Genomic DNA, 14227 nt, shown 5'->3' with positions numbered 1-14227 from the left:
TTGTGTGATGGAGGTCTTGGTTTCTTCAGCAATGTGCTTTGGCCTTGAGAGATCAAGTGTCATGGTAATTTGTGGTGTTTAAAAGCAAAGGTAGTATGGGGTGATCCCCATCTTTTGGTCTGCCTGTCACTCTTGTGCTTTGTCCAGTGTTCTGCAGGATCTTTAAAGCCTTCAAGAGTGAGACAGAAAGGTGATTTTGGAAGTTTGCTGGCACCCTGTTGGGAGCTTCTTGTGTGGATTTATATTTGCATGGATGCATATATATGAGAATGTGGATGTGTGTGCACATGGATGTCCCTGTTTCAAAGAAGTCAGAAATTCTTGTTCAGGGTGATTATTCTGTGAAGTGGTTTCCTTCTGAACTTTTCTTTCTGGTTTAGGCTGGCAGACTCTCATTAGCTTCAGTTTTTGGAAACCTGACTGGATGGATCACACAGGCCCTTGCAAGGCTGAGGTGGGACAGGGGCTTGAGGCAGGAATTCTGAAGAACTTGCTGTCACAGAGCCTTTCCCAAAAAGCTGGTGGATGAAGTCGATTTGTGAGCGTGTGATACTTGAAATTCCGTGTGAAATGTGGAGATGGACACTTAGTTGTGTTAAAAATGCAAAGGTCCACTTAAAGGAGCTCTGACTTTCTCAATTTGTGCAGCAATTAGCTAATTGTACAAGTATTTAAAATCCAGGACAAGGAGGAAGGAAGAATTGTGCACTGGTAGCTGGGGAAGGGTGTGTGGCCAGGAGAGAGAATCCAGTGCCCTGGGATATAACCAGTTCCTGCCTAAGTGGAGCTTAATGTTTGGTTTATTCAAGTGTAGAAGCATTTGGAGATGGAAGTGGGACATTTGATAACAGCTCATTGAAATGTTTGGGGTTTGAACTCAGTGCAGAGTTCTGTTCTGGTTTCCATCTGCACTAAACGTGGGGAGCATTTCTCATTTTGCCAATTAGTGATTCATGATGGTTAAATGTCATGGGAGATGTGTCTATATTTGAAAGCAATAATCAGCAACTCAGCTCCTCTGAAACAACCTTATTTGTACCCTGCACGTTGTTCTTATCTTGATAGGTTTGGTGTGGTTTGGGTTTTGTTTGTTTGCTTGTTTTTCCCAGTCTCTATCTGATCAGGAAAAGGAAGTTGAGGTCTTGTGGTCAGCTCAAAATGCAGACTTTGAAAATCTGGGGGTAAACACCAACAAAAAAAACCCCCGAACAGACCCCACACCTGAGGAGTCTGGTTGATCAGTAAAATTGGTCAAGGTTCATACTTAAAAAATGCACATCCATCAGTAGTTCCTAGTGAAGCTTATAAAGAGTATTTCATAAAAATAGCATTACAAGAAGGGTCTGTCTTCAATCACTGATTTTCTCAGCAGTGTTCAAAAATACTGTGCACTTTGTTTTCAAGTCACTTGCACCTAAACCTCTCTTAACCAAATTACATATTTTTGCTTCAGTAGAGAACTTGAGCATTTCCAGTATGAAAATACATTTATTTTCCATCCTCTCACAGATAATTTCTAATAAAAATACAGCGATTGCGTGTTGGGTTTTTCCCTCCTAATATGTTTGTTTTTGTTTTGTTTAGTATCAGACATTGAAGGTGGTGATGCATTGCAGCTCAGAAAGGAACATGCCCTCAAGATATTTGCTTACATCAATTCCTGGACTCAAAGGTAATTTGGGATCGAGCTGGAATGTTGATGATATTGAATCTCAACAGCAGCTTTACCTTCTTAAAAATACAGTGGAGTGAATTAGAAGGGGCAAGTTATTAATGTGATACTTGGAGAGTTAAGACCATTTTGCTGCTTAAAAAAAAAATCAAAATAAACACAATGGATTTTGGGCAAAGCATATTTTGAACCTAATTGGCATTCTGGGTGCTGTAATAGTTGAGTAGCAAAATAAATAGCTGTATTACAGTGACAAATAACATGTGGTGCTGCTTTAACATGGAATTTTCTGACCATCCTCTGCAGAGGCAGAGGAGGGTAAGAAGAATTTAAGAATTTAAGAAAAGATCACTCTAATTGGAACCATCATGTTCAGTTTTTCTCCATGTCCTCATAATCCAAGTCAAGATGATGAAGGGTTGCAGCCCACAGCTACCAAACTGATAAAGAAAGTGCTTTGCACGTGGTTGTCTTAAATCAACTGCATTATTCCTTTTAATCAAGTATTTAAATTACTGTTGGTTTTAAGTTTGTTGATTTTTTTTTTTAAAGTAATGATATCAGCTGTTCTGCTTATTTCCAGCTATTTATTTTTTTCCCAGCACATGGAAATGTATGGATAGCAGTTTTTAGAAAGAATTTACAGTAAAGATGTTTGGAATTCAGTGTTCAGCAGTGGTTACAAGACCAAACTAAACTGCAAGAAATATTGAGAAAAGCAGAAAGGATAAATTAGACGACATTATTTGGGTGTTTAGAAGACTCCAAAAGGAAAAAAAAAAACAAAACAGGAATGTCACACTTTGGATACCTGTGAAAGCAGAATTCTCCTCTTCCTCGTTCTGCCAAAAGATGACAAGCCAAGTTCATTATCTTTTGCCATGTGCTTTTAGACACAGGGAAGGAATTTTGGAATCCAAATAAACAGCAGGCACAGGAAGCAGAATCCTGTCATTTCTTGACAGGTCCTAGATCCCATTTTTTTCCTGAGAACAATTGCAACCCAGTTGTTTTCCAGGGCATCATCTGTTCAGATTTTGTCCTGCTCAACAGCTCTAGTATGACAAACCCAATCTGAGGAAAAAAACACAGATTAGATAACATTTAACTCCTGGTTTCCTTCTGGTTTCTCTGTTACCTTCCATATGAGTTGGTTTCATACTATAAAACAGGGTGGAAAACAGTCCTTAAGCTGTTCAAAGCAGAGTCCAACAAAGGGGCCCCAGGAAGGAGTTGTACTTGACATTTTAATTTCTATTTCTCCTCTGCCAGATGGGCTTTTTGAGAGTTCTGCTTGTTGTTTTGAGGCCTTCCTTAAGAACTACTTTTAATTTTGTTGCCTGTAGCTGAAATCTCTTACTCTCCTTCAGAAGATCAGCTGGAACCCAGCCTGGAGAACACCTTTCTCTTCCATCTGTGTGTGGTGCTTCCATTTGAGTTTTATGTTCAAAGAAGCAGAATACTCAATTTTTTTTTATAGATCTTTAATTTTTGGTGGAGCTGTTCCCGACAGAGGAAGACTCAGAGGTTTTGCACATGCCTCTGGCTTGGAAACCAAATTCTCCAGTGTGTGAGAATATTCACCAGAATTTCCATTGTTACTGAGAATAATTTGTTACACCCAAGCAGGGCAGTAATTTGCAGGCATAAGTGATGGACCTTTTGTAGATATTTATCCCCAAGCATTTATCCTTGGGGAAAACTGCTTGAGGATACACTTGGCTTTACCTGCAATCCCTTGTTGTCATTTGTTAATATGAAAATACATTTACAAGTAAATGGCAAAAATCTGCTTTTCAAATGGGTAAAGGCACACTCCCCTTAGCCAATATTAAAGGGATTTTTCTTCCTGCACAGATGGAACAGAAGGGTTTAGATGCTTCAGCCACTGTAGCTGTGCTGGAATTAGGGAATCCTGAATGTTATCTTTTTGTCTAACCCACTGGAAAACAAAAAAAAAAAGGGTATTCAGAAAGTCTGTGCTTTAAGAGCTGGAGCTCCAGGACGTGTTTGTGTTCCATCAGGAGAGGCAGCCCCCTCTACCTGTCACAGTTCTGGCTTCTCTTGACTTTTTTTCTTACAAATTAGGATTTATTAAGCCCAGTCTCTGAATTAAATGCTGTGTTTAAGAAGCGATTCCAAAAACTCTTCTGCAGAGTTGATTTCTTGCCCTGTCTTTTGTCTGCTCATCTTCTTCAGAAAAGAGACTTTGTGAAGTGTGTGTGTGATTTTTGTATTATTTTAATATCTGAGAGCTCTGCTCGTGGGCTGGAGTCTGTTGTTCTCCATCCAGCAGGAGAAAGGTCTCTACTACAAGACAGCTCCCAGTTTATGTAGGAGTTACACAGTGTAGTAGAATTGGAGTGGGAAAGAGCAGAGTCCCTCTCATAGTCTTTAATTTTGATTTTCAGTGAGGACACTGAATCGATGCCTTTCTTCTCCTTGTTCTCCAGGATTTAGATCTTTTTAAGGGAATATCCTCCATTTTTTTGTTCAGAATAAGGAAGTTGCTTGTTTGTATGGAAGAAGCAGAAGTTCCCAGGAAGAGGTTCCAGGGTATCTGCCTTGGGGGGGTTTGTGCACCCAGAATCTATTTTACACCTCTAGTTAATCCTCACCCACAATTAGAGTTGTGTTAGAGTTTTCTAATTGATGCTTTTATTGAGTTATCTCATTATATTGATAAAGGGATGGTGTTTAGTTTTTCCCCTTGTTCTTTTCCCCTTCCAGTGTGTCAGTAAATAATCAGGGAAACAATCTCTGAGCCTGCCAAGTGAAAAAAGGACTGGAGATAATGCATTTTCCTGGATGGGGAAAGGGCACCGATGTCCGTGGGATCCCCATCCAGATGCAGATAAAGGAAGTGAACTTAAACACTCAATTAAAAATAAAATTATTTTGCAGCCCTGTTGCTTTGAAAATAACAATCATGAGCTCTTCCAGGGCTGACAGGAATGGCAGGTGATTTATTGCAGTGAAGAGCAGCAGGGAAAACCAGATGAGGAAATGGATTCAGAAACATCCTGGCAAACATTGCTGCTGTAGTAGCACAGTGACCTTGCCCACAGGAGGGTTTTTCTGTATTTTGCTCACAGGAGCAACTGCTAAATGAGGGACCTCCTAGCTTTGATAAGCATTTGGAAGCAATGGGATGCTCACAGGGTTTATGGAAGGCTTTGTGACTCCCACTCCTTCTGGGTGGAGTCTTGTTTCCTTTGGGTTTTCTTGAGCCTGTCAAATATTTTGTTGAAAATGTTTTAATGTGAAGAGTTCTTTATTTTGATTTTCCGTTCCTGTTTGCTTGCAGACAATGTTTGTGCTGTTTCAAGGAGTATAAACACCTGGAGATCTTTAACCAAGTAGTTTGTGCCCTCATTAACTTAGTGATTGCCCAAGTTCAAGCTCTGCGGGACCAGCTCTGTAAACATTGCACTATCAACATCGACTCCACATGGCAAGAGCAGAGTAACCACGAGGAGCCCCTGAATGTAGAGAGAGAGCCTCACCAAGAGGAAAATGGAGAAAGACAAAAATCTGTAGAGAAAAAATTCGATTCTGCAAGAACTTGTCTCCTGCCCGAGGAGGAGCCCGCCAAGAACACGGATGCTTTTGGCTTGTGGAGCACTGATGAGAAGGAGAAGTTGCTGCTGTGTGTGGCCAAGATCTTTCAGATTCAGTTTCCTCTCTACACAGCTTATAAGCATAACACCCATCCCACAATAGAGGTAAATCTTCTTTGTGTCTACACTGAATTATTTTGGGAAAGGTTCGTCGTTCTAGGCTGTGCGTGTTTGGTGCTCCTTGCTCTCAGGTCCAGCTCTCCTTGTTGACTTCAGCACAAAATCTCCCAGGAACTTGACACATCCTCTTACATTTTCTTTAAAATATGCTGAATTGTTACAGGTAATATATTGATAATGTTGGATGGAACTGTACACTGAGTTATCGTACTGGTTAAATAACAGGAAAGCAAAAAGAAGGTCTTTCTTCCTGAAGGTAACCCATTAATAGTTTACTAATTTCATTGCAATCTGTGGTTCTGGAAGCAAAGCTTCATAAACTGAACTTTGTGCAAGACCAAACTTGTTGGAAGAGCTGTTAAATCGACTGGAATAACTGAGCTCTGCACAAGTAGCTTTGTTCCACAGGGCTGATTTTTTTCTCTGTGGTATTTGTTATAGCAACTGTTCACATTTTCCTTATTTTCTTCTGAAAAACAAACCAACAAAAAAAAAAAAAAAGGCAAAAATTCTACCATGTTTAATTCACAATTTCTGGAATAAATATGGTGTTAGCATTCCCTAGGTGAAAAAACTTATTTCTTATAAAGGTTGGCTTTTGATCCAACTTGTGGCAGTTTAATAACAAATAAACTGTTCTTTTACAATATTTGTATGGAAAAAAGTACATTTAGCTCAATAGAAAAAGCTTCTGTCTAACAAATTTTGGAGAAAGACTGGACAATTAAACTGCAGTTAACCCACTCTTCCTTAATATTTTATTTAGAGAGTTTTGGGAGCTCTGGGCTGCATTTTGTGACTTTTGTTTCCAAAATGTTTGGGTGTAAGTGAACAGAGTCGTTTCAAATATATGTGTGTGGAAGAAGGAGGCAAAGTTAGGGTTTGTGGATTGGAGAATTTGTGGATTTCAGGTTTCCCATCTTTCTTCCTGACCTGCCTTTTAAACTTTCACACACATCAATTAATCTGCAGCTCAGCCTCTGCAGGGAGGAGCTACAGAGGGCAGATCTGTCTTGTCAGTTAAAAACAATAAATCAATGACTACTTAAGTGATTTATCCTCTGTGGGACACTGACTGAAACCAGCTCCAGAGGAATATGGGATGAACAATCCTGGAACAGCTTTTCTGTGTACAAGCACACTTGATTCTTTTAAATGGCAATTTAATATTTTTTTTTTTCTTCTCTTTCAATTCTACTTCCAAATGATAAGAAGCAAATCTCTGAGTGCCTGATGGGATTTCTGTTTTACTTGGTGTGCAGCCTAAAAGTGATTCAGACCCAGATGCCACCTGCCATATTTGTCATGTACCTTTTTCATTTTTCGGAGGGAGATTTTTTTTTCTTTGCTTTTTAAAGGTCCCAGCATCAAGAATTTTTCTCCAAACCGATATCTTCTATATTTAGGGAGCACTGGGATTCTGTTATTCTAAAGCACATTTTAATGTCAAAACCTTTTGCTCCTGTGAGTGACTCACTGAGGTTTAGAATTGGATTTTGGATTTCAGGAGGTTTAGAATTGGATTTTGGATTTCAGGAGGTTTAGAATTGAATTTTGGATTTCAGTCTAAAGCACATCTTAGTTAAATTGAGACAAGTGGTTAGTCCCAGTAATGACAGCACTTTTTGTTTTAAATCAGACTTGGTCTCAGTCCTCAAGGGATCACAAAATTAAAATCCCTGTGTGAAGTGTGTTGTCTATACTTGGTAAGTTAAACAGATTCCTGGACAGACTAAATCTGTCAGGAATTTGTTGGGAGAAGCTGCTGTAGCTCTTCCTCTCCCTCGAAGCATTTCTTTTGCCCTGGAAAAAGGCAAATTTGCTGATGCAAAACGGACTCCAATCTCCACCCTGACTTCAGAAATTCCCTGTTGCAGATTCTTGAGCTGAATTTGCACCATTTCATGGAGTCATCACATCCAGTGAGGTTTTACTTTGCCTGGGAATGACCAGTTGGGCTGTCAGTTAAAAAGTGTCCAATGTAAGGCTTTCCCATGGTGTTATTCCGTGAGCAGCCGGTATTCCCGTTATCCTTTGCTCTGCACACACCTCCAAGGTCTTTGTTCTCGATGGCAGCAGACAAGTCTTGAAGTCTAATCCTCTTATGAGGGGCTTGCCAGAACCATGTTACACTTGACTGTCTAGTGGAGAAGAAAAACATCCTTCTGGAAGTAGGAGGTTTTCCCTGGTTTAGGAATTCAGGAAGACCACAACACCTTTTTGCTTGTGTTAAAATCTCCCAATATTTTTGGTGCCCAGAGAGGCCTTTGTGTCTATTTTTCATCCTAAACAAAATTCACTCAAAATGTCTTTATAAGTGCCATTGGTTGTTTTTTTGAGCAATGTTCATACTTTGAAATGAGCTTCATTTTTTTTTTTGGATTTATGGGATATTTTTAAGAGCTCTTGCATGCAGGGTAGTTTTAAGACTGTGTGCCCTGTTCTTTTCATACTTTGTGCAGCAAGTTTAATACACTTCAGAGGAAGGAAAAATCTATAAAAGGAGGCTCTTAAAATCCTGTGGAGAGAGAAGCAACAATGTAAAGTGAACTCCTGAACTTTGCAGTGGCTCAGAATGAACATTGAATCCAAAGGGAGTTAGCTGACCATGGAGCAGTTCTTGACAGGATGAAATGAAAGAGGGGGGAAAAAATCAGTTGTTCAGGTGTCTGTAGCTGTAGTTCCCTGTTTGGAATCTTGTGCTCTTCTGCTTCTCCAAGTAAATATTTTCACCCAGTTCCACCCTCCTGCCATGGGCAGGGACACCTTCCACTAGCCCAGGTTGCTCCAAACCCTGTCCAGCCTGGCCTTGGACACTTCCAGGGATGGGGCAGCCACAGCTTCTCTGGGCAACCTGTACCAGGGCCTCCCCACCCTCCCAGGGAGGAATTTCTTCCTGACATCCAATCTAAACCCACCCTCTTTCAGTGTGAAGCCACTCCCCCTTTTCCTGTTGCTGGAGGGCTTTGGGACAACACCATCCCTGCCTGCCTTGGTGAAAAGTCCCTCTCCAGCTTTTCTCCAACCCCCTTTGGGTCCAGGAAGGCTGTAATATCCCGTGAAGTGATGGTGGGGTTTAACCCCATAGTAGATTCCCATGAGAAGTTCTCTTATTTCCTGGTAAATTTGAGCTTCAGGAGCTTTCAGGCTGTTCTGTTCCACATCTCCAAGGACAGAAGTCACATTTCCAGACTCAGCCTCTCAACTGCAGCACTTTTACAAGCTTTGCAAGACTTGTCCCACAGCCCTCCCTGTGGAAGTTCCTGCATTCCAGGAGCTGGAGTTGACTTGACAACAGGTCTCTGTTTTATTCAAGAAAACTAATGAAATTTCTCCCCCTCTTCCTGCAGTTTTCCTGAGCAGAGCACTGAACACCTTTCCTTGCTGCTTAAAAACACACCACCTACTGCCTCCAGAGCTGCTTTAAAAAGAACTGCTGGAGTATCACGAGTTCAGGCATGACTTGGAGTTCAGCAGGGGGAAAAAAAAAAGGAAAAATAAATGCTTAGCTATAATATGAGCATATTGAATAATTCAAAATGTTTGTATCACACTTAATCCATCCAAAATTGCTTGCCTCCAGCATCCTCTGGTACAGTTGGAAGCTCACTCCTACACAGCTATTTAAAATAGAGTCAGGAAGTTTCACTTAAAAAACTGAACTTTCTGTTCAACTTCCATTTGATTGGTGACTGTCAGTACTGATGGAAGAGGAATTTGTATCCATGGCAATGTTGTGTTTTACTGTCACATTTTATACCTCCAGTGCCCTTTTTGCCCCCAGCCATGTGCCCCAAACGCCCAAGAGGTGTTACAGCCCTAATAAAGAAACTTCCTGCTCTTTGTTGCCCAACAAGTGGATGTTGTGGGCATTAAAAAGAAAAGCTGTTTTCCCAAACCCTCTTCAGTTTAGCACTTCTAGAAAACAGATTTCTGGTTGCAGCAAGTAGTTAACAGAGTGATAGGGTGATACAATTCCTTCCCCATCTTGCCTTAATCCTGTAAGAATATGACACTTCCATTTTATGATGTGTTTTGTTACATATAAAAATATATAGTAGTGGAAGTTGGAGAATTTTTAATATTCTGCTGGCAATGAATAATTTGACAGTTTTAACCCCTTAAATCATGAAATGCAGGATTGTGGGACATCCTGCATTTCATCTAAATTCGGGTGTTTGCATTTGTGTCTCATCTTTATGGAGAAATTGCCTTCCAGAGTTCCCTGGGTCGGTTCTGCTCTGTGTGCCATAGTCCTGTTGAAAAAACTGGGGATCTGAAGGGGCTGGGATTGTAAAATAATCAGTTAATCCAGGTGTTGAGAGAGCCACTGAGATGTTCTCATAAGCATATCTTTGTGTACTTATATCTACTTCTTAACAAAGTAAAAAGTATGGAGAAGTGTGTTTTGGAATGTAAAAGTGGAGCAAAACTCGTGTCTTCCTCTGAATTAGGAGGTGGTTTTTTTCTGTTGTGTGACAGTGATACCTGGTAATGGTCACTTGTTTACAAAAACAGTTTTTTGTTCTATAAATGTGTTCTTATTTCTTCAGTTAACTCTACTTTTTTTTCTTTTTTAAACAGGATATTTCAGCTCAAGAAAGCAATATATTAGGGGCGTTCTGTGATATGAACGTAAGTTATCCCAGAAACTTCAAATAACCACATTTCATTCGTTGTGTTACACTCACTGAATGACTTCATGGCTCTAATTGATTGCTAAAATTCTTCCTTTTTTTAATGTTTTTGCAGGATGTAGAAGTCCCCTTGCACTTGCTTCGTTATGTTTGTCTGTTCTGTGGAAAAAATGGCCTTTCCCTCATGAAGGATTGTTTCGAGTACGGGAACCCCGAGACGCTGCCCTTCCTCATAGCACACGCCTTCATCACAGTGGTATCCAATGTAAGTATTCCCTAGGAATTCAACACAAAAAAGGAAGTCTGGAAGGATTCTGGAAGACCAGGCAGGGATAAAAAAGGCTGGAAGATTTTCCTTGTTGGGAATGTGGCGTTTCGACATTCAATAACTCCCATTGTGCAAACCTTCCCCATCTCCCAGAGCACACAAGGAGATTTTTTTTTCAGATTTCTACCTCAATATGAAGATTGTAACAGCCTCAGATGAAACTCAGAAGGATGTTGTCAGAGGTCATTTCTATCCCTGAAATTGTGCCATGGAAATATCTTGAGTTCCTCAGGATATTTTAACTTTTTAGCTTTTTGTGTGAGGCACAAATGGATTTCTTTGGGATTTCTGTGATTTTTATATTATTACAGATATTTCTATTATTTATATTAAATATTTATATTATTTATAGTATATTATTTGCAGCAGAGAGGGGATCATCTTTTATTCTCACTTAGTTTGAGAATGCACATCCTCCATCATCTCTGTGATTTGAAATCACAGTGATTTGTGACTGATGGAATTACAAACTGATTTCAGTGGAGATTTGAAGATTGGTGATGAAAATAAACCCCAGACCTGAAGAAGGACGTAGGAAAACTTGGTGTAATGTGGGAACATGAAGTTGTGCCCTGTCTGGTGGAAGTTACATGTGGGCAAAAAGGAAACCAGGAGTTTGTTGTGCCTCATAGGAAGGGAGTTCAACATCATTTTGACACTCTTGGCAATTAGAAATCCTTGTTTTTCAGTAAGCATTCTGCCTGCAAATCCCATTTCCTGCATATCCCATCCCACTGACACTGCTTTGCTTCTTTGTCCTCTTTGAAATCTTTATTTTTCTCCACATAAATTGTTTATTTTCTTTATTCTCAGTGATGTGTCCTTAACCCAAAATATTTCTCATCAGACTTTCTCCTTGCAGACAATTATTTGGCAACTTTGCATTTATCTTTTTTTCTAGTAGGTGGCACATTTAGCTCTTTCTTGGAGCTATTTTAGGTGAGCTCTGTAGTTAAACCTGCCAGATAAAATGAAATTCAATCCAAACCATAACCAGAAGAACTGTTTCTTCAACCTCTTCCAGCATTGCAGCTCTTCCCATTCATCCAGCATCTTTGTTTTGAGCTCTTACTTTGCTGGCAAATCTGTGTGAGTTAGGGGAAAACTGTTTTAAAAAAAATTAAATTTAGATTTTATCTGTCAGTTCACTGCAGAAAGTATAAGAAGATGTTGTTTTATGTGTAATTAATGTGCCTTATTTATCCACTTGCTGCATTTTGCTGTCACTCTGTACTTGTTAACACTGCTTCTGACTTCCAAATGCAATATATTTATTAGATCCAAATGAGGCAGCTGGTTTTTTTTTATAAAATACATTTTGCCTTGCCAATATTAATATTAAAATAAGATATTTCTTTCCTTTTATAATGATGATTTTGATATAATGTTTCTCTTTGTTTTGTGTTTCTGTCATTTCTCTGTATAATTCATATAACATAGGTAAATATAGATAATTCAGTAAATATTTCTGATAGTGAAATGGTGAATGACCTACAACTTGTTCTGTGCAGGGTTTAAACCTCAAATCCATTTTACTGGGTGAAACTTCCAAAGCTGAATCAGAAGTAAAAGCTGTTGAGAGATGCTCTGCCTTTTAGAAACTAATTACCTCTGATAAAGGGTAAATAATAGGAAAAAACCCTTCTGAAACTTGAGAACAGAACAGATGCAGTGAATACTTTGTCTTAAAAGCAGCTGGAAGCAAAAAAAACCCCAAGTTCAGGATTTTTAATGTAATTTGATATTATTTTTTTATCATTTTAGGGGTGCTAGTTCATGTCGTTTTATATACGCTCTTTTTATGTCATTTAAATAATTGAGGATTTGAATATTTAACACGTTTGAAATTATATTTTCACTTGTAACGTGTGAAATGATCCCTTAATTGAATTCTGAGGCTGAAGGTTGGATGTAATGCAAGTACACAGATGTATAAAATGGCTTTAGAAGTTTGAATTCATACAGACCAAAAACTGCTGTGAAGGGTGAAAGCCATAAGAACAAAATGATGAAACCACTTCATACTTTTCTTTCACAAAGAGATACATTTTCTTTGCTGTCTCCTGTGGAACAGAGCACACCATGTTAAACATCAAATTGTGTAAATACAATGGGATCTTTGTCATCCCTGCAACTCCCTGTCAAAATGTTATTGAATTCCTGTTTCCAGCACCAGCATCTTCCAGTTACACTTTGTATCTTTGGGATGTTTGCATTTTTTCCCCTCTTGGATCAGAGGCTTATTCCAAGTGGGTTTTTTTTTTTGTTTTGCAAGGGGAAGATTTTGAGCTGGTTTGTTTTGCAAAGTAGCTTCTTCTTGTTGCCCTGTAAAAAGTTAAGTCTGCAGATAACTTACTTTTTTCAGAACTGACTCAAAAAGTTCTTTGGTTCATTATGGAAATGCTGACGAGCAACGCTGGGGATACACTTTTCTTCCAGCCTAATCTTGTTCTCTCTCCTGGCAAGGAGGAGAATGTGCATTTTCTACATACAGAATTGAATTCTTTGCCACTGATGCAAGAAATCCTGGCTGAGGTGAACCCTTATTTTAAGGCCAGATGGCCCTGAGTGACAGTGGTGGCTTTTCCCAAGAGCTTTGTGTGTGCACATGATTAAAATTACCTGGGGAGGGAAGAGCTGCTGCTGTTTCATCCCTTCCCTGGCACGTAGTTTTCTCTCTGTAACAGGTTTAACAGGATCCCTGCTCCTGTTTGAAATGCAGATGGGAATTCTGACTTGGCCTGTGGAAGTGGTTTGGTTGGTCCTTTCCCTCACAGAGGTGCCCAGTAGCTGTTTCAGGGTGTTTTCTTTTCTCTGCATATATTTTCTTCCTGCATTTTCTTTCCAAAGGTGGTAAAAGGGAGAATTGCAAATAGGAGAAATGCAAACGTGGTGGTGAAAAACCTGTGCTTGTAAAACATTATTTTATAGGATACATAAGCCCTAAGAAGCAAAACCACCACAAGTCAAACAATGTTACTTGATTTAGGAGTGATTTGCAAGGAACAGAAAGAATGGAATAATATTCTTGTGGACTTGAAAAGAAAAAAAGAAACCCCACAGGGCTGAATAGCAGTTTTTTTCCTACTGAAGAAACTACAGAAAATAAAAAAAAATAAGGCACCTGAGCAGTAGGGTACTATTTATACAAAGTGTATATTTTCCAGCTGACAAGCAGGAAAGATGCAGCTCCCATTTTGAAAATGAGGAAATTAAGAGGTTGAAGTCGAATGAAAAACACCAAGAAAGCCTTTTTTTAAAGTGGGGTTGCACATGCAAATGTACCAGCTATATTTCATTTTTTTTTTGCCATTCTCTTTAAATGTCATTAATGAAGTTTTTCTCTCTTTCTGTTTTTGCATTATAGATCAGAATATGGCTACACATCCCTGCTGTCATGCAGCACATTATACCCTTTAGGACTTATGTTATCAGGTAAATTTTTATTTGAAGAATTTCTCTGGTGGGACTTTTGGACATTGCAATTATTTCTAATGGCAGCTGATAGACTTTTAACTGGACAGGTCATGGCTCTGACTGTACCATTTCAACCAGGAGAGTTAGTCATGTTTGGAGTTTGTTTGGGCAGCTCTTTCCATCCCTCTGATTTCACATCAGTCAGATCAATCTCATTAATTAATGGCATTTTGAGTGTGACATTCTGACAGGTTGTGTCAGGCTCAGTTGTGACACAATCTCAGTGTGATATCCTCATCAAACTGAACATAAAATTTGCTGTGAGGTGATGGAAGTGGAGGAGCAGTTCCAGCTCCTGAGTTCTAACACTGCTTCATTCCCATTCTGATGTTCTGCATCTCCAGCTGGCAGGAGCTGAAGTGTGAGCAAAAGT

General features: G+C 39.4%; 1 protein-coding gene across 9 annotated transcripts in view; it reads left to right on the top strand.

The window, feature by feature from the left end:
* The window catches only part of USP34 (ubiquitin specific peptidase 34), a 107949-nt gene that overhangs the window by 15550 nt on the left and 78172 nt on the right, over positions 1–14227 (top strand). For all 9 annotated transcript variants that reach the window (XM_032682353.1, XM_032682354.1, XM_032682346.1 and 6 more), the window contains exons 2-6: positions 1585–1672; positions 4980–5397; positions 9997–10047; positions 10165–10314; positions 13745–13812. In XM_032682353.1, the coding sequence (XP_032538244.1) occupies positions 1585–1672; positions 4980–5397; positions 9997–10047; positions 10165–10314; positions 13745–13812 (775 nt within the window). The remainder of the gene's footprint in view (positions 1–1584; positions 1673–4979; positions 5398–9996; positions 10048–10164; positions 10315–13744; positions 13813–14227) is intronic.

The sequence above is a fragment of the Chiroxiphia lanceolata genome, chromosome 3, assembly GCF_009829145.1.
Source record: "Chiroxiphia lanceolata isolate bChiLan1 chromosome 3, bChiLan1.pri, whole genome shotgun sequence".
Classification (NCBI taxonomy): Eukaryota; Metazoa; Chordata; class Aves; order Passeriformes; family Pipridae; genus Chiroxiphia; species Chiroxiphia lanceolata.
The sequence above is the reverse complement of the archived record's forward strand: the minus strand, read 5'-3'. Positions and strand labels throughout refer to the sequence as shown.